At 39.3% G+C, this 24,698-nt stretch overlaps 1 protein-coding gene across 6 annotated transcripts in view; it reads right to left on the reverse strand.

The window, feature by feature from the left end:
• Nucleotides 1-24,698, reverse strand: part of Dhc64C (dynein heavy chain, cytoplasmic) — a 177,622-nt gene that overhangs the window by 96,056 nt on the left and 56,868 nt on the right. For all 6 annotated transcript variants that reach the window (XM_053776935.2, XM_053776939.2, XM_053776938.2 and 3 more), the window contains 8 exons: nt 21,508-21,654; nt 20,804-21,086; nt 20,346-20,479; nt 20,089-20,218; nt 10,092-10,326; nt 9,710-9,896; nt 9,427-9,573; nt 8,472-8,537 (listed from right to left, as the gene is read on the reverse strand). In XM_053776935.2, coding sequence (XP_053632910.1) covers nt 8,472-8,537; nt 9,427-9,573; nt 9,710-9,896; nt 10,092-10,326; nt 20,089-20,218; nt 20,346-20,479; nt 20,804-21,086; nt 21,508-21,654 — 1,329 coding nt within the window. The remainder of the gene's footprint in view (nt 1-8,471; nt 8,538-9,426; nt 9,574-9,709; nt 9,897-10,091; nt 10,327-20,088; nt 20,219-20,345; nt 20,480-20,803; nt 21,087-21,507; nt 21,655-24,698) is intronic.

Consider the following 24,698-nt stretch of genomic DNA (forward strand, 5'->3'; position numbering starts at 1 on the left):
CAATTAATGGCCTAATGTCATAAGTATATTTTGAAACAATATAATCAAAGTTCTTTCCACCACTACTTATTGAATAGTTACACCTGATAACATAGAACTATTTTCAGTGACATACAAGACCTGTTGACAACAATTAGGTAGAACATAAAACAAATAGGTAAAATATGCAAACAACTTGCTTCAGCTTTCCCTCATTTCAATTGACTATCCTGTAGCTTTCCTTAACATTAATGGGTCTTCAATGGCAAATAAGATTATAACAGGAGTAACCCATATCCATTTTACTAATGAAAAATTAAAGGAATATCTTTAATCTCTCCCCCCCCCCCCCCAACACGTAAGAAAAAATGAAATATAAATTTTCCTAAGGGGCTAAGTCGTGTGCGATATTAGGAAACAAGCTGACAGGAGATAGTAAATTACTAATGTATTAACAAGGATAATGTATCGTATACTGAGGAACAAATGAGGGGGAAGAGTCAATGACAAGATCCATAAGGAAAGCAATGAAGAGAATGTAAAATAAAATACTGAACAACATAAAGCTTCCACCTTTGACCAACAATAGTGAAACATTAAAGTAACAAATATTTAAAATTCAGGCAAAAAGAAGAGGTATGAGGTGTGGATTTTAGATATGAACTCACTGTCTGAACCTGTTGAGAGAGAGGAAAAAAAAAAAAATGAAGCTGGTAGCCAAAATCAGAAAGTCCTGACAAAAACCACAATGAACACCACACTGGGAATTAACTTCCGAGTTTTGTGAAACACGGCTTTAATTAAATCTAAATAAATTTGAAATAAAAGTAGTATAATACTGCACTACACAAGTATTAATGGGGCAAACAATGGAAATTAAAGCAAATTTTTTCACGAGGAAATAAATTACCAGTAGTATACATGTATAGAAAACGTTAATTGAAGACAAAAACTAAAAAACGTAATTTTGAATACATGACCAATTTCTTTTTTTTTCAGTGTAGCAGCCAACATTAGGCAAGATTCCTTTTAAAGTAAGTTTTTCTATCATAATACAACACAGCAGCTATTAAAATATTGATAAAATTACTTGCAACATGGTTATCCATGTTGAAAATGATCAAGAGAACCTTGGATACAATATTAAACACCAATTAAATGCAATAGTTTACCTAATATTAGTAGTGAACTATAACTGAATATCAAACTACGTGTGCAAACTGTAGCAAGACTGACCATGAAAAATTTTTAAAATCCACTGTGAACTTGACAATAAATGTAGATGCAAAATGACTCCTATATAATCAAAATTGTTCCAGCCACAATACTGTGACATTCTTGATATCATTACTTTACTACTGCGTATAAATTTAAATTGCGATTATCAAAACCTTTAAAACTTGTGCAGTATATGCACCCTTACATTATGCTCATACTCAGGTGCCTTAACTTACTGCACCCGTTGTAAGTCATAATTAGGTCTATCTGTTTGCCTTGAAAACATTAGAAACCATACACCAGAAAACTCTTACAATCCTTAAAACATACAAATACACTATGTACCTTCTACCACCTAAAAGAAAACAGGCAACTGGAAGATAGCAAACATTATTTAATGTACTAGAGGGAATAAACAAGTCCAGAAAAAGAACTGTACCCATTCAATATGTAAAGTTGCAACATTCAGGATGAAGAAGTACCACACAAGTAGGAACCAAAATGACTAAAGATAGCACAGAAGTAAAGCATGTACAGGAAAAAATGTCCATGTAAAGTATAAGTATTACTGTTATTTTAATGAAAGTAAAAGGGGCTTGAACTATATTTTACACCACTTTGAAAATTATTACTTTTTGAATAAGGTGGAATAAAAAAAGCTAATTTCTGTGTATTGTCAGAAGTAAATATGTAAATTAATAATGTAGCAGTTAAGTAGGCAGAATAAAAGTAAATCCCAAGTCATTAACCATTCAAAAATTATTAGAAAAGCTCACATGATACTGACAAACATAAGATAAAACACGAATGAGCATGTTAAACAAACCACGGTACAGGTGGGGATTGAACTCGCAGCAAGTGAATCAAAACTCCAGGCCAGTACATAAGCAACTGGGCCAGCTGGCTACAAGAAGATTCATCTATTTAGATATATTTATACACCATAGGAAGGTTAGCACTGTGACCACAAATGCAAGTGTTTACAGATGAACATCCCGCCAATGTGGCTGTGACGAACTCTAGACATGACGATGGCTTTGAGGGGACCTGAGCTACAGTTCATCACAGCAATGCTGGTCGGAGAGTCATCTACAAAAACTTGCATTTGTGGTCACAATGGGACCCATGGTGCATAAATACACCTTTTTTTTCAACAAGTCGGCCATCTCCCACTTAGGCAGGGTGACCTAAAAAAGAAAAAAAATCCCCAAAACGAAAATACTTTCATCGTTCAACACTTTCACCTCACTCATACATAATCACTGTTTTTGCAGAGGCACCCAGATACAACAGCTTAGAAGCATATATTTTATTTTTTTATTATCACACTGGCCGATTCCCACCAAGGCAGGGTGGCCCGAAAAAGAAAAACTTTCACCATCATTCACTCCATCACTGTCTTGCCAGAAGGGTGCTTTACACTACAGTTTTTAAACTGCAACATTAACACCCCTCCTTCAGAGTGCAGGCACTGTACTTCCCATCTCCAGGACTCGAGTCCGGCCTGCCGGTTTCCCTGAACCCCTTCATAAATGTTACTTTGCTCACACTCCAACAGCACGTCAAGTATTAAAAACCATTTGTCTCCATTCACTCCTATCAAACACGCTCACGCATGCCTGCTGGAAGTCCAAGCCCCTCGCACACAAAACCTCCCTTACCCCCTCCCTCCAACCTTTCCTAGGCCGACCCCTACCCCGCCTTCCTTCCACTACAGATTGATACACTCTTGAAGTCATTACGTTTCGCTCCATTCTCTCTACATGTCCGAACCACCTCAACAACCCTTCCTCAGCCCTCTGGACAACAGTTTTGGTAATCCCGCACCTCCTCCTAACTTCCAAACTACCAATTCTCTGCATTATATTCACACCACACATTGCCCTCAGACATGACATCTCCACTGCCTCCAGCCTTCTCCTCGCTGCAACACTCATCACCCATGCTTCACACCCATATAAGAGCGTTGGTAAAACTATACTCTCATACATTCCCCTCTTTGCCTCCAAGGACAAAGTTCTTTGTTTCCACAGACTCCTAAGTGCACCATTCACCCTTTTCCCCTCATCAATTCTATGATTCACCTCATCTTTCATAGACCCATCTGCTGACACGTCCACTCTCAAATATCTGAATACATTCACCTCCTCCATACTCTCTCCTTCCAATCTGATATCCAATCTTTCATCACCTAATCTTTTTATCCTCATAACCTTACTCTTTCCTGTATTCACTTTTAATTTTCTTCTTTTGCATACCCTACCAAATTCATCCACCGATCTCTGCAACTTCTCTTCAGAATCTCCCTAGAGCACAGTGTCATCAGCAAAGAGCAACTGTGACAACTCCCACTTTATGTGTGATTCTTTATCTTTTAACTCCACGCCTCTTGCCAAGACCCTCGCATTTACTTCTCTTACAACCCCATCTATAAATATATTAAACAACCACGGTGACATCACACATCCTTGTCTAAGGCCTACTTTTACTGGGAAATAATTTCCCTCTTTCCTACATACTCTAATTTGAGCCTCACTATCCTCATAAAAACTCTTCATTGCTTTCAGTAACCTACCTCCTATACCATACACCTGCAACATCTGCCACATTGCCCCCCTATCCACCCTGTCATACGCCTTTTCCAAATCCATAAATGCCACAAAGACCTCTTTAGCCTTATCTAAATACTGTTCACTTATATGTTTCACTGTAAACACCTGGTCCACACACCCCCTACCTTCCCTAAAGCCTCCTTGTTCATCTGATATCCTATTCTCCGTCATACTCTTAATTCTTTCAATAATAACTACCATACACTTTACCAGGTATACTCAACAGACTTATCCCCCTATATTTTTTGCACTCTCTTTTGTCCCCTTTGCCTTTATACAAAGGAACTATGCATCTCTCTGCCAATCCCTAGGTACCTTACCCTCTTCCATACATTTATTAAATAATTGCACCAACCACTCCAAAACTATATCCCCACCTGCTTTTAACATTTCTATCTTTATCCCATCAATCCCGGCTGCCTTACCCACTTTCATTTTACCTACTGCCTCACGAACTTCCCCCACACTCACAACTGGCTCTTCCTCACTCCTACAAGATGTTACTCCTCCTTGCCCTATACACGAAATCACAGCTTCCCTATCTTCATCAACATTTAACAATTCCTCAAAATATTCCCTCCATCTTCCCAATACCTCTAACTCTCCATTTAATAACTCTCCTCTCCTATTTTTAACTGACAATATTTTTAACTGACAATATTTTGAGGAATTGTTAAATGTTGATGAAGATAGGGAAGCTGTGATTTCGTGTATAGGGCAAGGAGGAATAACATCTTGTAGGAGTGAGGAAGAGCCAGTTGTGAGTGTGGGGGAAGTTCGTGAGGCAGTAGGTAAAATGAAAGGGGGTAAGGCAGCCGGGATTGATGGGATAAAGATAGAAATGTTAAAAGCAGGTGGGGATATAGTTTTGGAGTGGTTGGTGCAATTATTTAATAAATGTATGGAAGAGGGTAAGGTACCTAGGGATTGGCAGAAAGCATGCATAGTTCCTTTGTATAAAGGCAAAGGGGATAAAAGAGAGTGCAAAAATTATAGGGGGATAAGTCTGTTGAGTGTACCTGGTAAAGTGTATGGTAGAGTTATAATTGAAAGAATTAAGAGTAAGACGGAGAATAGGATAGCAGATGAACAAGGAGGCTTTAGGAAAGGTAGGGGGTGTGTGGACCAGGTGTTTACAGTGAAACATATAAGTGAACAGTATTTAGATAAGGCTAAAGAGGTCTTTGTGGCATTTATGGATTTGGAAAAGGCGTATGACAGGGTGGATAGGGGGGCAATGTGGCAGATGTTGCAAGTGTATGGTGTAGGAGGTAGGTTACTGAAAGCAGTGAAGAGTTTTTACGAGGATAGTGAGGCTCAAGTTAGAGTATGTAGGAAAGAGGGAAAATTTTTCCCAGTAAAAGTAGGCCTTAGACAAGGATGTGTGATGTCACCGTGGTTGTTTAATATATTTATAGATGGGGTTGTAAGAGAAGTAAATGCGAGGGTCTTGGCAAGAGGCGTGGAGTTAAAAGATAAAGAATCACACACAAAGTGGGAGTTGTCACAGCTGCTCTTTGCTGATGACACTGTGCTCTTGGGAGATTCTGAAGAGAAGTTGCAGAGATTGGTGGATGAATTTGGTAGGGTGTGCAAAAGAAGAAAATTAAAGGTGAATACAGGAAAGAGTAAGGTTATGAGGATAACAAAAAGATTAGGTGATGAAAGATTGAATATCAGATTGGAGGGAGAGAGTATGGAGGAGGTGAACGTATTCAGATATTTGGGAGTGGACGTGTCAGCGGATGGGTCTATGAAAGATGAGGTGAATCATAGAATTGATGAGGGAAAAAGAGTGAGTGGTGCACTTAGGAGTCTGTGGAGACAAAGAACTTTGTCCTTGGAGGCAAAGAGGGGAATGTATGAGAGTATAGTTTTACCAACGCTCTTATATGGGTGTGAAGCGTGGGTGATGAATGTTGCAGCGAGGAGAAGGCTGGAGGCAGTGGAGATGTCATGTCTGAGGGCAATGTGTGGTGTGAATATAATGCAGAGAATTCGTAGTTTGGAAGTTAGGAGGAGGTGCGGGATTACCAAAACTGTTGTCCAGAGGGCTGAGGAAGGGTTGTTGAGGTGGTTCGGACATGTAGAGAGAATGGAGCGAAACAGAATGACTTCAAGAGTGTATCAGTCTGTAGTGGAAGGAAGGCGGGGTAGGGGTCGGCCAAGGAAGGGTTGGAGGGAGGGGGTAAAGGAGGTTTTGTGTGCGAGGGGCTTGGACTTCCAGCAGGCATGCGTGAGCGTGTTTGATAGGAGTGAATGGAGACAAATGGTTTTTAATACTTGACGTGCTGTTGGAGTGTGAGCAAAGTAACATTTATGAAGGGATTCAGGGAAACCGGCAGGCCGGACTTGAGTCCTGGAGATGGGAAGTACAGTGCCTGCACTCTGAAGGAGGGGTGTTAATGTTGCAGTTTAAAAACTGTAGTGTAAAGCACCCTTCTGGCAAGACAGTGATGGAGTGAATGATGGTGAAAGTTTTTCTTTTTCGGGCCACCCTGCCTTGGTGGGAATCGGCCGGTGTGATAAAAAAAAAAAAAAAAAAAAAAAAAATCCATTTGTTCTCTAGGCTTCCTTAACTCATTAATCTCAATCCAAAACTTTTTCTTATTTTCAACAAAATTTGTTGATAACATCTCACCCACTCTCTCATTTGCTCTCTTTTTACATTGCTTCACCACTCTCTTAACCTCTCTCTCTTTCTCCATATACTCTTCCCTCCTTGCATCACTTCTACTTTGTAAAAACTTCTCATATGCTAACTTTTTCTCCCTTACTACTCTCTTTACATCATCATTCCACCAATCGCTCCTCTTCCCTCCCGCACCCACTTTCCTGTAACCACAAACTTCTGCTGAACACTAACATTACATTTTTAAACCTACCCCATACCTCTTCGACTCCATTGCCTATGCTCTTATTAGCCCATATATCCTCCAATAGCTGTTTATATCTTACCCTAACTGCTTCCTCTTTTAGTTTATAAACCTTCACCTCTCTCTTCCCTGATGCTTCTATTCTCCTTGTATCCCATCTACCTTTTACTCTCAGTGTAGCTACAACTAGAAAGTGATCTGATATATCTGTGGCCCCTCTATAAACATGTACATCCTGAAGTCTACTCAACAGTCTTTTATCTACCAATACATAATCCAACAAACTACTGTCATTTCGCCCTACATCATATCTTGTATACTTATTTATCCTCTTTTTCTTAAAATATATATTACCTATAACTAAACCCCTTTCTATACAAAGTTCAATCAAAGGGCTCCCATTATCATTTACACCTGGCACCCCAAACTTACCTACCACACCCTCTCTAGAAGTTTCTCCTACTTTAGCATTCAGGTCCCCTACCACAATTATTCTCTCACTTGGTTCAAAGGCTCCTATACATTCACTTAACATCTCCCAAAATCTCTCTCTCTCCTCTACATTCCTCTCTTCTCCAGGTGCATACACGCATATATAAAGATATAATATAAAAAGTGACCTGAAATAATATAACTCCATATAGAATATAATATCAGGGCCCCAATTATATATATACTGTCCTATTACACATCCTTCCAAACTGCCAATATCTCAAACCCCTCCTTTAAAGTGCAGGCATTGCACTTCCCATTTCCAGAACTCAAGTCCGGCTATATAAAAATAGCCAGTTTCCCTGAATACCTTCACTAATATTACCCTGCTCACACTCCAACAGCTCGTCAGGTCCCAAAAACCATTCGTCTCCGCTCATACCTATATACCTAGGGTGTATAAATATACCTAGCTGGATGAATCTTACTCTAGCCAGCTGGCCCAGTGGCTTATGCACTGGCCTGGAGTTTTATGACTCGCTCGCCACGAGTTCAATCCCCACCCTTACTATGGTTTGTTTGCAATCGTGTCATTACGATTGTGTGAACCCTAAGTAATGTTTATCATATTGCTAATACACAAATATTATAGGGATAGTACCTGTCTTAAAATTTGGAGTTGGAAACGCATTATTCTGTAAAACTAAGTAACGAATATTTCCCAACAATGCTACTGCTTCTATTTTTTTTAACACAATAGCAGTCTCCCACCAAGGCAAGGTGGCCCAAAGAAGAAAACATTATTAAAACGCATCTCTCATTTTGCAAGTCAAAGAATGAAAGGTTTCAGATAACTTTTTTGTTACCACTGGTTTTACTAACCACTGTTTGGGAGACCAACAGTGTTTAAGCAATACCAGCATTAAAATAAGAACCGTGGCATGCATTCTTTGAATGCAAAAGATGAGGGTGTGTGATCATTTTATGCTTAGTATTCATCAAATCGTACTTAATATCTGTGCTTTGTCTATATATATAAAAAATAAATTTTATGATTAAATTGTTAACACTGATGAGGGGTAGTAACCAACCAAATCATGGTCTAATAACTTAAAAAAAAAATCTTGAAAGGCATATCTGGAAGGTAATTAAATTAACGTTCATTATCAAATGTAAATAGTTCGAACTGCTACATAAAATAAAATTAATAAAACTGCATCTCTCCTCGTAGAATTTCATTCCACTACCTTTTGGATTAATACTGAATTATTAATCTTCTGATACTGCTGTGATATTTTAAACAGGGCTAATCAAACATTTATTAGTCAAAAGATTTCCAAGAATTGTAACATACCTTCTCCATCCAATGAGCTCCTTGTTCTTCTCCTTCTCCACAGATCAGGAACTGTTCAGCACACACCTGGAGTGAAATTAACAAGTTTCAATGTCTTAGAATCTCATTGCTCCTTGAACTACATGGATGGCACATCTTGAAATGTTACTCAGTACTAACCTCTGAATTTAATGAAGCAAAGAGAGGAATGTATGAGAACATAGTTATACCAATGCTCCTGTATGGGTGTGAGGCACGAGTTGTGAATATTGCAACAAGGAGAAGGTTGAAGGCAGTGGAGATGTCATGTCTGAGGCCGATGTGTGGTGTGAATATAATGCAGAGAATCCATAGTTTGGAGATTAGGAGGAGGTGCGGGATTACCAAACCTATTATCCAGAAGGCTGAGGAGGGGTTATTGAGATGGTTTGGACGTGTAGAGAGGATGGAACAAAATAGAATGACTTCAAGTGTATAAATCTGTCGTGGAGGGAAGGCGGGGTAGGGGTCGGCCTAGGAAAAGTTGGAGGGAGGAGATAAAGGCTGTGTGCGCAAGGGGCTTGGACTTCCAGCAAGAGTGCATGAGTGTGTTAGGAGCAAATGGAGACAAATGGCTTTCAGGACTTTATGTGCTGCTGGAGTGTAGGCAAGGCAACATTTATGAAGGGATTCAGGGAAACTGGCAGGCCAGACTTGATTCCTGGAGATGAGAAGCAGTGCCGGCACTCTGAAGGAGGGGTGTTAATATTGGACTTTTATAACCATAGTGTAAGCATGCCTCTGACAAGACAGTGATGGAGTGAATGATGATGAAAGTTTTTCTTTTTTGGGCAACCCTGCCTTGGTGGGAAATGGCCGAAGTGTTAATAAAAAAAAAAATTTAATAGGTCATGCCTTGGCAAGAGAGCCATAGAGGTAAAAAAAAGTTAAACAGCCTTTCAAACTAGTTTCTATAATTAAATCATACAATACTTGCCTTCCTAATCTCATCCTTTAGTCCAGTCATCTGTGCACGAGTATACTCAATGCCTGGGAATACATCTGACAGTAGAGAGAATAGCAATGGTATGTCCTCTGCTACAAGCTTTGGAACCATGGTCTCACATACACTCTGAATCAAAATCTGTTGGAGGAATGCCAAATGAGTTTTATCATACACTGATATTTAAGGCAAGGGTTATACAGTAATCTTATAACATTACAAAAGGAGAAAACAATACAAACAAAATTTATGATTAACAAAACTGCTTAACACACACCTCTTGCTCAGGAAGGTTCTCTGCTATAGTTCCCTCATCAATAAGTGCATCTTCACGACTCCTCAAACCCTCCTTGATTCGCTGAATACGGTCACGTTTAACATTACCAGCAGACACAAGCACAGATTTCAAGGCTCGCAAACCAAAATCATAGTGAGACTGATTGGATAGCTGCTCATCACATAGCCTGAGTATTATAGAGAGAGATCATCAGTGAAAAACAAGAAACAAAATTTTGAAGAAAGAGGGGGAAAAAATAAGAAAAAACATAATAGAAAAGCAGCAAAAAAACAAATGAGAAAAAAATAGATACAGAAGACAAGAATTCAATAACAAATATACTGTACATATATAACTAACAAAACTATTTAATATTACTTACTTAAAGAAAGGAACAATTTTGCTAGCAAGCTTTTCGGCTGATCTGAAGCCCTGACTGAAGAGCATGACCTCAGCAATAAGCTGTCGGTCAGGTTTGGTCATTGCCAGGGAACGGAACAGCTTCTTCAGATTATCAGGTAGGTTCGAACGGCCAGCATAGCCAGGGTTCATGGTGATGAAGATAGCCATATCCGTTGAAACTTTGACCTGCTTGCCCACCAGCTCAACAGTGAACACTGTTAATTATGAAGATCAAAAAGACATTTCATTAAATTAACGAAAACTCAAATAAAATTTCCTGTTTTGTACAATGACATTAATAAATTGTACTATATACTTATATGAGGAGAGGAATAAATGGGATTAGGTCAGGGGTTTCAAATACAGTTTAGAGCTAAAGAAGGAGTAGCAATAATGTTGAAGGATAAGCTATGGCAGGAAAAGAGGGACTATAAATGTATTAATTCAAGGATTATGTGGAGTAAAATAAAGATTGGATGTAAAAAGTGGGTTATAATAAGCGTGTATGCACCTGGAGAAGAGAGAAGTGTAGAGGAGACAGAGATTCTGGGAAATGTTGAGTGAATGCGTGGGGAGTTTTGAATCAAGTGTGAGAGTAATGGTGGGTGGGGATTTCAATGCTAAAGTGGGTAAAAATGTTATAGAGGTAGTAGTAGGTAAATTTGGGGTGCCAGGGGTAAATGTAAATGGGGAGCCTTTAATTGAGATGTGTAGAGAGAGATTTGGTAATAAGTAATAAATATTTTATGAAAAAGAGGATAAATAAATATACAAGGTATGATGGAGCACGTAATGAAAGTAGTTTATTAGAATATGTATTAATGGATAAAAGGTTGATGGGTAGGCTCCAGGATGTACATGTTTATAGAGGGGCAACTGATATATAGGATCATTATTTAGTTGTAGCTACAGTTAGAGTAAGAGGTAGATGGGAAAAGAGGAAGGTGGCAACAACAAGTAAGAGGGAGGTGAAAGTGTATAAACTAAGGGAGGAGGAAGTTCGGGTGAGATATAAGTGACTATTGGCAGAAAGGTAGGCTAGTGCAAAGATGAGTAGTGGGGGAGTTGAAGAGGGTTGGAATAGTTTTAAAAATGCAGTATTAGAATGTGGGGCAGAAGTTTGTGGTTATAGGAGGGTGGGGGCAGGAGGAAAGAGGAGTGATTGGTGGAATGATGAAGTAAAGGGTGTGATTAAAGAGAAAAAGGTAGCTTATGAGAGGTTTTTACAAAGCAGAAGTGTTATAAGAAGAGTAGAGTATATGGAGAGTACAAGAAAGGTAAAGAGAGTGGTGAGAGTGCAAAAGGAGAGCAGATGATAAAGTGGGAGAGGCACTGTCAAGAAATTTTAATGAAAATAAGAAAAAATTTTGGAGCGAGTTAAACAAGTTAAGAAAGCCTAGGGAAAGTATGGATTTGTCAGTTAAAAACAGAGTAGGGGAGTTAGTAGATGGGGAGATGGAGGTATTAGGTAGATGGCGAGAATATTTTGAGGAACTTTTAAATGTTGAGGAAGAAAGGGAGGCGGTAATTTCAAGCACTGGCCAGGGAGGTATACCAACCTTTTAGGAGTGAAGAAGAGCAGAATGTAAGTGTGGGGGAGGTACGTGAGGCATTACATAGAATGACAGGGGGTAAAGCAGCTGGAACTGATGGGATCATGACAGAAATGTTAAAAGCAAGGGGGGATATAGTGTTGGAGTGGTTGGTACTTTTTTTTTTTTTTTTTTTTTAAACAAGTCGGTCGTCTCCCACCGAGGCAGGGTGACCCAAAAAAGAAAGAAAATCCCCACAAAGAAAATACTTTCATCATCATTCAACACTTTCACCACACTCACACATTATCACTGCTTTTGCAGAGGTGCTCAGAATACAACAGTTTAGAAGCATATGCGTATAAAGATACACAACATATCCCTCCAAACTGCCAATATCCCAAACCCCTCCTTTAAAGTGCAGGCATTGTACTTCCAATTTCCAGGACTCAAGTCCGACTATAAGAAAATAACCGGTTTCCCTGAATCCCTTCACTAAATATTACCCTGCTCACACTCCAACAGATCGTCAGGTCCCAAGTACCATTCGTCTTCATTCACTCCTATCTAACACGCTCGTGCACGCTTGCTGGAAGTCCAAGCCCCTCCCCCACAAAACCTCCTTTACCCCCTCTTTCCAACCCTTTCGAGGACGACCCCTACCCCTCTTTCCTTCCCCTATAGATTTATATGCTTTCCATGTCATTCTACTTTGATCCATTCTCTCCAAATTACCAAACCACCTCAACAACCCCTCTTCTGCCCTCTGACTAATGCTTTTATTAACTCCACACCTTCTCCTAATTTCCACACTCCGAATTTTCTGCATAATATTTACACCACACACTGCCCTTAGACAGGACATCTCCACTGCCTCCAACCGTCTCCTCGCTGCTGCATTTACCACCCAAGCTTCACATCCATATAAGAGTGTTGGTACTACTATACTTTCATACATTCCCTTCTTTGCCTCCATAGATAACGTTTTTTGACTCCACATATACCTCAACGCACCACTCGCCTTTTTTCCCTCATCAATTCTATGATTAACCTCATCCTTCATAAATCCATCTGCCGACACGTCAACTCCCAAGTATCTGAAAACATTCACTTCTTCCATACTCCTCCTCCCCAATTTGATATCCAATTTTTCTTTATCTAAATCATTTGACACCCTCATTACCTTACTCTTTTCTATGTTCACTTTCAACTTTCTACCTTTACACACATTCTCAAACTCATCCACTAACCTTTGCAATTTTTCTTTAGAATCTCCCATAAGTACAGTATCATCAGCAAAAAGTAACTGTCAATTCCCATTTGAATTTGATTCCCCATAATTTAATCCCACCCTTCTCCCGAACACCCTAGCATTTACTTCTTTTACAACCCCATCTATAAATATATTAAACAACCATGGTGACATTACACATCCCTGTCTAAGACCTACTTTTACCAGGAAGTATTCTCCCTCTCTTCTACACACCCTAACCTGAGCCTCACTATCCTCATAAAAGCTCTTTACAGCATTTAGTAACTTACCACCTATTCCATAAACTTGCATCATCTGCCACATTGCTCCTCTATCCACTATCATATGCCTTTTCTAAATCCATAAATGCAATAAAAACTTCCCTACCTTTATCTAAATACTGTTCACATATATGCTTCAATGTAAACACTTGATCTACACATCCCCTACCCACTCTGAAGCCTCCTTGCTCATCCGCAATTCTACATTTTGTCTTACCTCTAATTTTTTCAATTATAACCCTACCGTATACTTTTCCTGGTATACTCAGTAAACTTATTCCTCTATAATTTTTACAATCTCTTTTGTCCCCTTTCCCTTTACATAAAGGGACTATACATGCTCTCTGCCAATCCCTAGGTATCTTCCCCTCTTTCATACATTTATTAAACAAAAGTACCAACCACTCCAACACTATATCCCCCCCTGCTTTTAACATTTCTGTCATGATCCCATCAGTTCCAGCTGCTTTACCCCCTTTCATTCTACGTAATGCCTCACGTACCTCCACCACACTTACATTCTGCTCTTCTTCACTCCTAAAAGATGGTATACCTCCCTGGCCAGTGCATGAAATTACTGCCTCTCCTTCTTCCTCAACATTTAAAAGTTCCTCAAAATATTCTCGCCATCTACCTAATACCTCCCTCTCCCCATCTACTAACTCCCCTACTCTGTTTTTAACAGACAAATCCATACTTTCCCTAGGCTTTCTTAACTTGTTTAACTCACTCCAAAATTTTTTCTTATTTTCATTAAAATTTCTTGACAGTGCCTCTCCCACTCTTTCATCTGCTCTCCTTTTGCACTCTCTCACCACTCTCTTCACCTTTCTTTTACTCTCCATATACTCTGCTCTTCTTATAACACTTCTGCTTTGTAAAAACCTCTCGTAAGCTACCTTTTTCTCTTATCACACCCTTTACTTCATCATTCCACCAATCACTCCTCTTTCCTCCTGCCCCCACCCTCCTATAACCACAAACTTCTGCCCCACATTCTAATACTGCATTTTTAAAACTATTCCAACCCTCTTCAACCCCCCCCCCCCCACTACTCATCTTTGCACTAGCCCACCTTTCTACCAATAGTCGCTTATATCTCGCCCGAACTTCCTCCTCCCTTAGTTTATACACTTTCACCTCCCTCTTACTTGTTGTTGCCACCTTCCTCTTTTCCCATCTACCTCTAATTCTAACTGTAGCTACAACTAAATAATGATCTGATATATCAGTTGCCCCTCTATAAACATGTACATCCTGGAACCTACCCATCAACCTTTTATCCACCAATACATAATCTAACAAACTACTTTCCTTACGTGCTACATCATACCTTGTATATTTATTTATCCTCTTTTTCATAAAATATGTATTACTTATTACCAAATTTCTTTCTACACATAGCTCAATTAAAGGCTCCCCATTTACATTTACCCCTGGCACCCCAAATTTACCTACTACTTTTGTTTAATAAATATATGAAAGAGGCGAAGGTACCTAGGGATTGGCGGAGAGCATGCACAGTCCCTTTATATAAAGGGAAAGGGGACAAAAGAGACTGTAAAAATTATAGAGGAATAAGTTTACTGAGTATACCAGGAAAAGTGTATGGTAGGGTTATAATTGAAAGAATTAGAGGTAAGACAGAATGTAGGATTGCGGATGAGCAAGGAGGTTTCAGAGTGGGTAGGGGATGTGTAGATCAAGTGTTTACATTGAAGCATATATGTGAACAGTATTTAGATAAAGGTAGGGAAGTTTTTATTGCATTTATGGATTTAGAAAAGGCATATGATAGAGTGGATAGAGGAGCAATGTGGCAGATGTTGCAAGTATATGGAATAGGTGGTAAGTTATTAAATGCTGTAAAGAGTTTTTATGAGGACAGTGGCAGTTTGGAGGGATATGTTGTGTATCTTTATACATACATGCTTCTAAACTGCTGTATTCTGAGCACCTCTGCAAAAGCAGTGATAATGTGTGAGTGTGGTGTAAGTGTTGAATGATGATGAAAGTATTTTCTTTTTTCGGGATTTTCTTTCTTTTTTGGGTCACCCTGCCTCAGTGGGAGACAGCCGACTTGAGAGAGAGAGAGAGAGATAGACAGAGACAGAGAGACAGAGACAGAGAGAGAGACAGAGAGACAGAGAGAGAGAGACAGAGACAGAGACAGAGAGAGAGACAGAGAGAGAGAGAGACAGAGAGAGAGAGAGACAGAGAGAGAGAGAGACAGAGAGACAGAGAGACAGAGAGACAGAGAGACAGAGAGACAGAGAGAGAGAGAGACAGAGAGAGAGAGAGACAGAGAGAGAGAGAGACAGAGAGAGAGAGAGACAGAGAGAGAGAGAGACAGAGAGAGAGAGAGACAGAGAGAGAGAGAGACAGAGACAGAGAGAGACAGAGAGAGACAGAGAGAGACAGAGAGAGAGACAGAGAGAGAGACAGAGACAGAGACAGAGACAGAGACAGAGAGAGAGAGAGAGAGAGAGAGAGAGAGAGAGAGAGAGAGAGAGAGAGGCTAAGGTTAGGGTGTGTAGAAGAGAGGGAGACTACTTTCCAGTAAAAGTAGGTCTTAGACAGGGATGTGTAATGTCACCATGGTTGTTTAATATATTGATAGATGGGGTTGTAAAGGAAGTAAATGCTAGGGTGTTCGGGAGAGGGGTGGGATTAAATTTTGCGGAATCCAATTCAAAATGGGAATTGACACAGTTACTTTTTGCTGATGATACTGTGCTTATGGGAGATTCTAAAGAAAAATTGCAAAGGTTAGTGGATGAGTTTGGGAATGTGTAAAGGTAGAAAGTGGAAAGTGAACACAGAAAAGAGTAAGGTGATGAGGGTATCAAATGATTTAGATAAAGAAAAATTGGATATCAAATTGGGGAGGAGTATGGAAGAAGTGAATGTTTCCATATACTTGGGAGTTGACGTGTCGGCGGATGGATTTATGAAGGATGAGGTTAATCATAGAATTGACGAGGGAAAAAAAGTGAGTGGTGCATTGAGGTATATGTGGAGTCAAAAAATGTTATCTATGGAGGCAAAGAAGGGAATGTATGAAAGTATAGTAGTACCAACACTCTTACATGGGTGTGAAGCTTGGGTGGTAAATGCAGCAGCGAGGAGACGGTTGGAGGCAGTGGAGATGTCCTGTCTAAGGGCAATTTGTGGTGTAAATATTGTAGGTAGTAGGTTGGTAGACAGCAACCACCCAGGGATATACTACCGTCCTGCCAAGTGAGTGTAAAATGAAAGCCTGTGATTGTTTTACATGATGGTAGGATTGCTGATGTCTTTTGTCTGTCTCATAAATATGCAAGATTACAGGCATGTCTTGCTACTTCTACTTACACTTAGGTCACACTACACATACATGTACACATTTATTTATACACACTCATCTGAGTTTTCTTTGATTTTATCTTAATAGTTCTTGGTCTTATTAATTTTCCTTTTATATCCATGGGGAAGTGGAATAAGAATCTTTCCTCCGTAAGCCATGCGTGTTGTAAAAGTCAACTAAAATGCCGGGAACAATGGGCTAGTAACCCCTTTTCCTGTAAAGATTACTAAAAAGAATAAGAAGAAGAAAATTGTCAAAGTGGGAAGTCTGAATGTGCGTGGATGTTGTGCAGATGATAAGAAAGAGATGATTGTGGATGTTATGAATGAGAAGAAGCTGGATGTCCTGGCTTTAAGTGAAACAAAGCTGAAGGGGGTGGGAGAGTTTCAGTGGAGAGGAATAAATGGGATTAGGTCAGGGGTTTCAAATAGAGTTAGAGCTAAAGAAGGAGTAGCAATAATGTTGAAGGATAAGCTATGGCAGGAAAAGAGGGACTATAAATGTATTAATTCAAGGATTATGTGGAGTAAAATAAAGATTGGATGTGAAAAGTGGGTTATAATAAGCGTGTATGCACCTGGAGAAGAGAGAAGTGTAGAGGAGAGAGAGAGATTTTGGGAAATGTTGAGTGAATGCGTGGGGAGTTTTGAATCAAGTGTGAGAGTAATGGTGGTTGGGGATTTCAATGCTAAAGTGGGTAAAAATGTTATGGAGGGAGTAGTAGGTAAATTTGGGGTGCCAGGGGTAAATGTAAATGGGGAGCCTTTAATTGAGCTATGTGTAGAAAGAAATTTGGTAATAAGTAATACATATTTTATGAAAAAGAGGATAAATAAATATACAAGGTATGATGTAGCACGTAATGAAAGTAGTTTATTAGATTATGTATTGGTGGATAAAAGGTTGATGGGTAGGCTCCAGGATGTACATGTTTATAGAGGGGCAACTGATATATCGGATCATTATTTAGTTGTAGCTACAGTTAGAGTAAGAGGTAGATGGGAAAAGAGGAAGGTGGCAACAACAAGTAAGAGGGAGGTGAAAGTGTATAAACTAAGGGAGGAGGAAGTTCGGGTGAGATATAAGCGACTATTGGCAGAAAGGTGGGCTAGTGCAAAGATGAGTAGTGGGGGGGTTGAAGAGGGTTGGAATAGTTTTAAAAATGCAGTATTAGAATGTGGGGCAGAAGTTTGTGGTTATAGGAGGGTGGGAGCAGGAGGAAAGAGGAGTGATTGGTGGAATGATGAAGTAAAGGGTGTGATAAAAGAGAAAAAGGTAGCTTATGAGAGGTTTTTACAAAGCAGAAGTGTTATAAGAAGAGCAGAGTATATGGAGAGTAAAAGAAAGGTAAAGAGAGTGGTGAGAGAGTGCAAAAGGAGAGCAGATGATAGAGTGGGAGAGGCACTGTCAAGAAATTTTAATGAAAATAAGAAAAAATTTTGGAGTGAGTTAAACAAGTTAAGAAAGCCTAGGGAAAATATGGATTTGTCAGTTAAAAACAGAGTAGGGGAGTTAGTAGATGGGGAGATGGAGGTATTGGGTAGATGGCAAGAATATTTTGAGGAACTTTTAAATGTTAAGGAAGAAACAGAAGCAGTAATTTCATGCATTGGTCAGGGAGGTATACCATCTTTTAGGAGTGAAGAAGAGCAGAATGTAAGTGTGGGGGAGGTACGTGAGGCATTACGTAAAATGAAAGGGGGTAAAGCAGCTGGAACTGATGGGATCATGACAGAAATGTTAAAAGCAGGGGGGGATATAGTGTTGGAGTGGTTGGTACTTTTGTTTAATAAATGTATGAAAGAGGGGAAGGTACCTAGGGATTGGCGGAGAGCATGTATAGTCCCTTTATATAAAGGGAAAGGGGACAAAAGAGACTAAAAATTATAGAGGAATAAGCTTACTGAGTATACCAGGAAAAGTGTACGGTAGGGTTATAACTGAAAGAATTAGAGGTAAGACAGAATGTAGGATTGCGGATGAGCAAGGAGGTTTCAGAGTGGGTAGGGGATGTGTAGATCAAGTGTTTACATTGAAGCATATATGTGAACAGTATTTAGATAAAGGTAGGGAAGTTTTTATTGCATTTATGGATTTAGAAAAGGCATATGATAGAGTGGATAGAGGAGCAATGTGGCAGATGTTGCAAGTATATGGAATAGGTGGTAAGTTATTAAATGCTGTAAAGAGTTTTTATGAGGATAGTGAGGCTCAGGTTAGGGTGTGTAGAAGAGAGGGAGACTACTTCCCGGTAAAAGTAGGTCTTAGACAGGGATGTGTAATGTCACCATGGTTGTTTAATATATTTATAGATGGGGTTGTAAAGGAAGTAAATGCTAGGGTGTTCGGGAGAGGGGTGGGATTAAATTTTGGGGAATCAAATTCAAAATGGGAATTGACACAGTTACTTTTTGCTGATGATACTGTGCTTATGGGAGATTCTAAAGAAAAATTGCAAAGGTTAGTGGATGAGTTTGGGAATGTGTGTAAAGGTAGAAAGTTGAAAGTGAACATAGAAAAGAGTAAGGTGATGAGGGTGTCAAATGATTTAGATAAAGAAAAATTGGATATCAAATTGGGGAGGAGGAGTATGGAAGAAGTGAATGTTTTCAGATACTTGGGAGTTGACGTGTCGGCAGATGGATTTATGAAGGATGAGGTTAATCATAGAATTGATGAGGGAAAAAAGGTGAGTGGTGCGTTGAGGTATATGTGGAGTCAAAAAACGTTATCTATGGAGGCAAAGAAGGGAATGTATGAAAGTATAGTAGTACCAACACTCTTATATGGGTGTGAAGCTTGGGTGGTAAATGCAGCAGCGAGGAGACGGTTGGAGGCAGTGGAGATGTCCTGTTTAAGGGCAATGTGTGGTGTAAATATTATGCAGAAAATTCGGAGTGTGGAAATTAGGAGAAGGTGTGGAGTTAATAAAAGTATTAGTCAGAGGGCAGAAGAGGGGTTGTTGAGGTGGTTTGGTCATTTAGAGAGAATGGATCAAAGTAGAATGACATGGAAAGCATATAAATCAATAGGGGAAGGAAGGCGGGGTAGGGGTCGTCCTCGAAAGGGTTGGAGAGAGGGGGTAAAGGAGGTTTTGTGGGCAAGGGGCTTGGACTTCCAGCAAGCGTGCGTGAGCGTGTTAGATAGGAGTGAATGGAGACGAATGGTACTTGGGACCTGACGATCTGTTGGAGTGTGAGCAGGGTAATATTTAGTGAAGGGATTCAGGGAAACCGGTTATTTTCATATAGTCGGACTTGAGTCCTGGAAATGGGAAGTACAATGCCTGCACTTTAAAGGAGGGGTTTGGGATATTGGCAGTGTGGAGGGATATGTTGTGTATCTTTATATGTGTATGCTTCTAGACTGTTGTATTCTGAGCACCTCTGCAAAAACAGTGATAATGTGCGAGTGTGGTGAAAGTGTTGAATGATGATGAAAGTATTTTCTTTTTGGGGATTTTCTTTCTTTTTTGGGTCACCCTGCCTCGGTGGGAGACGGCCGACTTGTTGAGGAGAGAGGAAAAAAAAAAAAAAAAAAAAACTTATATGAATAATGTAACTAACCCTGGGACCCAGATTTTTCTCCAGCTTTGTCTTTTAATGCTTCTTGTATAGTCTGTATTTGCTGGGACACGGCTGATAACATTCTCTCCTCCAAACGGTTGAACTCATCGAAGCATCCCCAAGCTCCAACCTAGTTAAATACACAGTACATGCATCAACAATTTTTAAAAGTGAAGCCCAGTATAATTTTTAGAAATGTAAATTATGACAGATTTGCAGACAACAAATACAGCTGTACAAGCACAAAGAAAATTTACCTGGCAAAGCCCAACAAAGATGCGCCCCATTGCTTGGAAGTCGAAGGTCTCATCACAGTTGAAGACTAGCACAAAGCGACCAAGCTGGTTGCCAAGTGCCTTAACAGATTCTGTTTTGCCTGTGCCAGCAGGTCCTGCAAAGAAAATGTTAGAATGATACACAGACATCTTGTAGCACTGTCTCACAAGGCAAGCAAGTTTTCAATTACCCACTTGATTTTGCAGGAAGCTGATAGATTGACAAAGTGCTTCGAGAATTTACAGATAACCAAACAGATTAATGATTTACAAGAAACCATACAAAGCATAAAAAACACTGCCATATTGACCTTCAATCCCATGACCCCTAAAGACATGAACATCATTCGTGGTCACGATTATAAAAGCAAAGTTTTGAAGCGTTTCACCCAAAACTAAGACTAAATAAAAATTTAAAAAGAAAAAAACTTGTAAATTACCAAAGGGTGAGCCTCCTAAACGGGCTTCAAGAGCTTGTGTCATGGTGAGATAGCAACGATCTGTTAGTGGTGTCTGTACAAGTTTATCCTGTACACCTAGGTACTCAAATCCATAGTTGAATTTTGCATTGGCCATATGGATGCTCAGTTGCTTTAGAGGATCATTTTGCTTGGGGTCGAAGTAGAATCTCATCTGGCATAGCCAATCAAATGACTTGGGATTCACCACTTTATTCTTGATCAGATTTCTAGTTACAGTCCTCTTGTGAACAAATTCACTTATCTGAAGAAAAAAAATATGACAAATTTAAGTAAATCACTATCACTAGATTTCATACAAGTTAAAAATTAAGCTGCTATTAAATTTTAAATGAACATGCAATGAATACTGTCTATTATTAACCAAACACACTGTTGCCACATTACCCTCCACTGATGCCGAAAAAAAAAAGAAGCATGAACCTTAATTTTTAATTTAAATTAGGGAGTAAAGAGGCATGTAAGAATTTATGTCTAAAGGAATTTTATAAGTATAAATTTCAGTGCTTAAGAGTATCTCAGACCTACTGTCAATTTCCTTAAAAATATAAGAAAATTTATGCAACTATAGCTTTAGGCAATTTATTCAGGTACATTTTCTCTCATCCCTCACACAAAAAATATGCTAAGCTACTGAGCTTAAACTACAGTTTTCTTCAACTGACCAAGTGCTCTAATTTTTTGCGCCTCAGGAGAGGCTGTTCCTGGAGAACAGAGTCTGCCAATACAGTCAGAGTTGCTTCAACCTGTGCCAATGTCTGTTGTAAGGGACCCATGTCACCATTAGCAGCTGCAGACAGCCCAGCTTCCACCTGCAATATTAAAAAGGTACAGTATTCTTTGGTATTTTAATGTTCAGCAACAATTATATAACACTGCAAAACAAGATTCTATCAATATCTGACAACTGTGATAGGGTCAGTCTTTTTTCAAAACCTAGCAAGTGCATTTCTAGGTGACTGACCACCTAATATTCAGGCTGTTACTGCCTAAAGCCCACAGATCCATATTCACGCACTTTCTCCCTTATCACCTTAACATTGTCGTTCTGCTCTTTCACCCCACACCCACCTCTCTTACAACTACAAACTTCTGCTGTGTACTCTAGCACTACGTTCTTAACCCCTTGACTGTCGCAACCCCCCCCCCCCCAAAAAAAAAAAAAAAAAAAAAAATCTTAGGAAATGTTTCCCGATTGTAATGACACCAAAAAAAACGAAATTTGATGGAAAATTGATGGAATTACACTCTCGCGAAGTTAGCAACCTGGACGATATTTACAAATCGGCGATTTTGCCCACTTTGAGCCCTATTTTAGGCTAATTCCATTGTTCCAGTCAACCAAAATCATAGCTATTTCTTTAGAACTCCGTTTTTCTATCGACTGAGTACAAGAAAGTGCCCATTTACTGATTTCAACTACCCAATAACATGGCCAGAAATTTGCAATTTGGCCAATTTCACAAAAATTAAAAAACATGACAATTTCAAAGTAAGACCCAGAATGAACAATGCAGACATTCCTGGCTCTAAAATAACATTTTCTTTGTCCATCAGTCATATCTCCAGGCCCCTCTGATATTACTCTTGCTTTCTATTTTGAATTTTTATTCAAACAAAAAATAGAAGATTTACTGTTATGCAGACTACTGCAATACTGTAATAATTGTACAAATAATGTCAACCTATTCATGACTGTATATTAGAATGGCTAGTTGGACATTTATTGGACAATGATATCATTTGTTTACTTTTGAACATCGGCAAAAATCAAACATTTCCCCTAGGTTCTTTTTATAGTAAAACCAATCAAAATCACCTCTATTTCTATAGTATGTTTACCATTCTACCAAATGAGACCAAGAAAACGAGAATACAACCATAAATACTATACAAAAATAGACCACAAACTTGGCATTTTAATTAAAAAAAAAAACGGTCGGAGTTTTTTTTTTCTAATTACGCACTGTGTGCTCCAGGATTTTTTTATATGGTGCACACTGACCACACAGACCCATTCTCTCACATGTGGGCCTACCAGCTTTCTCCTGCTTGATTTGAAGCCGCCAGAATTTATGAGTATACATACGTCAAACACGGTACCTCATAAGACGTATATATACACGACCGAAACAGTCAAAGGGTTAAAGGTGACAGAAAGAATACTTGGCACGTCTTGGCCCAAGGTACAATTTTCAAAAAGGAACTACTGTATTACTCCAACTTCAGACCGTATTTGGTTGAAAAGATTAAGGAGACTATTGGGGTTACACAGATTTTATAAACATGTCTCTAGCCACATGTACTTTATGGAACTTGCCAGAATTATCACCAGAAATCATCAGTTGTGATACTTTATGCATTAATATTGGTAGAAAGAAAGCCTAGGGAACGTATGGATTTGTCAGTTAAAAACAGAGTAGGGGAGTTAGTAGATGGGGAGAGGGAAGTATTAGGTAGATGGCGAGAATATTTTGAGGAACTTTTAAATGTTGAGGAAGAAAGGGAGGCGGTAATTTCATGCACTGGCCAGGGAGGTATACCATCTTTTAGGAGTGATGAAGAGCAGAATGTAAGTGCGGGGGAGGTACGCGAGGCATTACGTAGAATGAAAGGGGGTAAAGCAGCTAAAACTGATGGGATCATGATAGAAATGTTAAAAGCAGGGGGGGATATAGTGTTGGAGTGGTTGGTACTTTTGTTTAATAAATGTATGAAAGAGGGGAAGGTACCTAGGGATTGGCGGAGAGCATGAATAGTCCCTTTATATAAAGGGAAGGGGGACAAAAGAGATTGTAAAAATTATAGAGGAATAAGTTTATTGAGTATACCAGGAAAAGCGTACGGTAGGGTTATTACTGAAAGAATTAGAGGTAAGACAGAATGTAGGATTGCAGATGAGAAAGGAGGTTTCAGAGTGGGTAGGGGATGTGTAGATCAAGTGTTTACATTGAAGCATTGAACATTAAAATGGTATAAAATACCGACAGGTTGTTAGGTAAGACACATATGCAACAGTTAGGTATTGTTTCATACTATGGAACAATGCTCTTCTCCAGACTGAGGGACTGACCACCTCAAAACTTTAAGGGTGATGGACTGATTACATCGTCTTCAAGTATCTTCTGCTTCTATCAACTTTTCTGTACTTGACTGAAGAAGCCTACTGTGTAGGCGAAACGTTTCATAATAAAGATACCTAACTGTTGCATATGTGTCTTACCTAACAACATTGAAGCATATATGTGAACAGTATTTAGATAAAGGTAGGGAAGATTTTATTGCATTTATGGATTTAGAAAAGGCATATGATAGAGTGGATAGGGGAGAAATGTGGCAGATGATGCAAGTATATGGAATAGGTGGTAAGTTACTAAATGCTGTAAAGGGGTTCTATGAGGATAGTGAGGCTCAGGTTAGGGTGTGTAGAAGAGAGGGAGACTACTTCCCAGAAAGTAGGTCTTAGACAGGGATGTGTAATGTCACCATGGTTGTTTAATATATTTATAGATGGGGTTGTAAAAGTAAATGCTAGGGTGTTCGGGAGAGGGGTGGGATTAAATTATGGGGAATCAAATACAAAATGGGAATTGATACAGTTACTTTTTGCTGATGATACTGTGCTTATGGGAGATTCTCAAGAAAAACTGCAAAGGTTAGTGCATGAGTTTGGGAGTGTGTGTCAAGGTAGAAAGCTGAAAGTGAACATAGAAAAGAGTAAGGTGATGAGGGTATCAAATGATTTAGATAAAGAAAAACTGGATATCAAATTGGGGAGGAGGAGTATGGAAGAAGTGAATGTTTTCAGATACTTGGGAGTTGACGTGTCGGCGGATGGATTTATGAAGGATGAGGT

Source organism: Cherax quadricarinatus, chromosome 16, assembly GCF_038502225.1.
Source record: "Cherax quadricarinatus isolate ZL_2023a chromosome 16, ASM3850222v1, whole genome shotgun sequence".
Lineage (NCBI taxonomy): Eukaryota > Metazoa > Arthropoda > Malacostraca > Decapoda > Parastacidae > Cherax > Cherax quadricarinatus.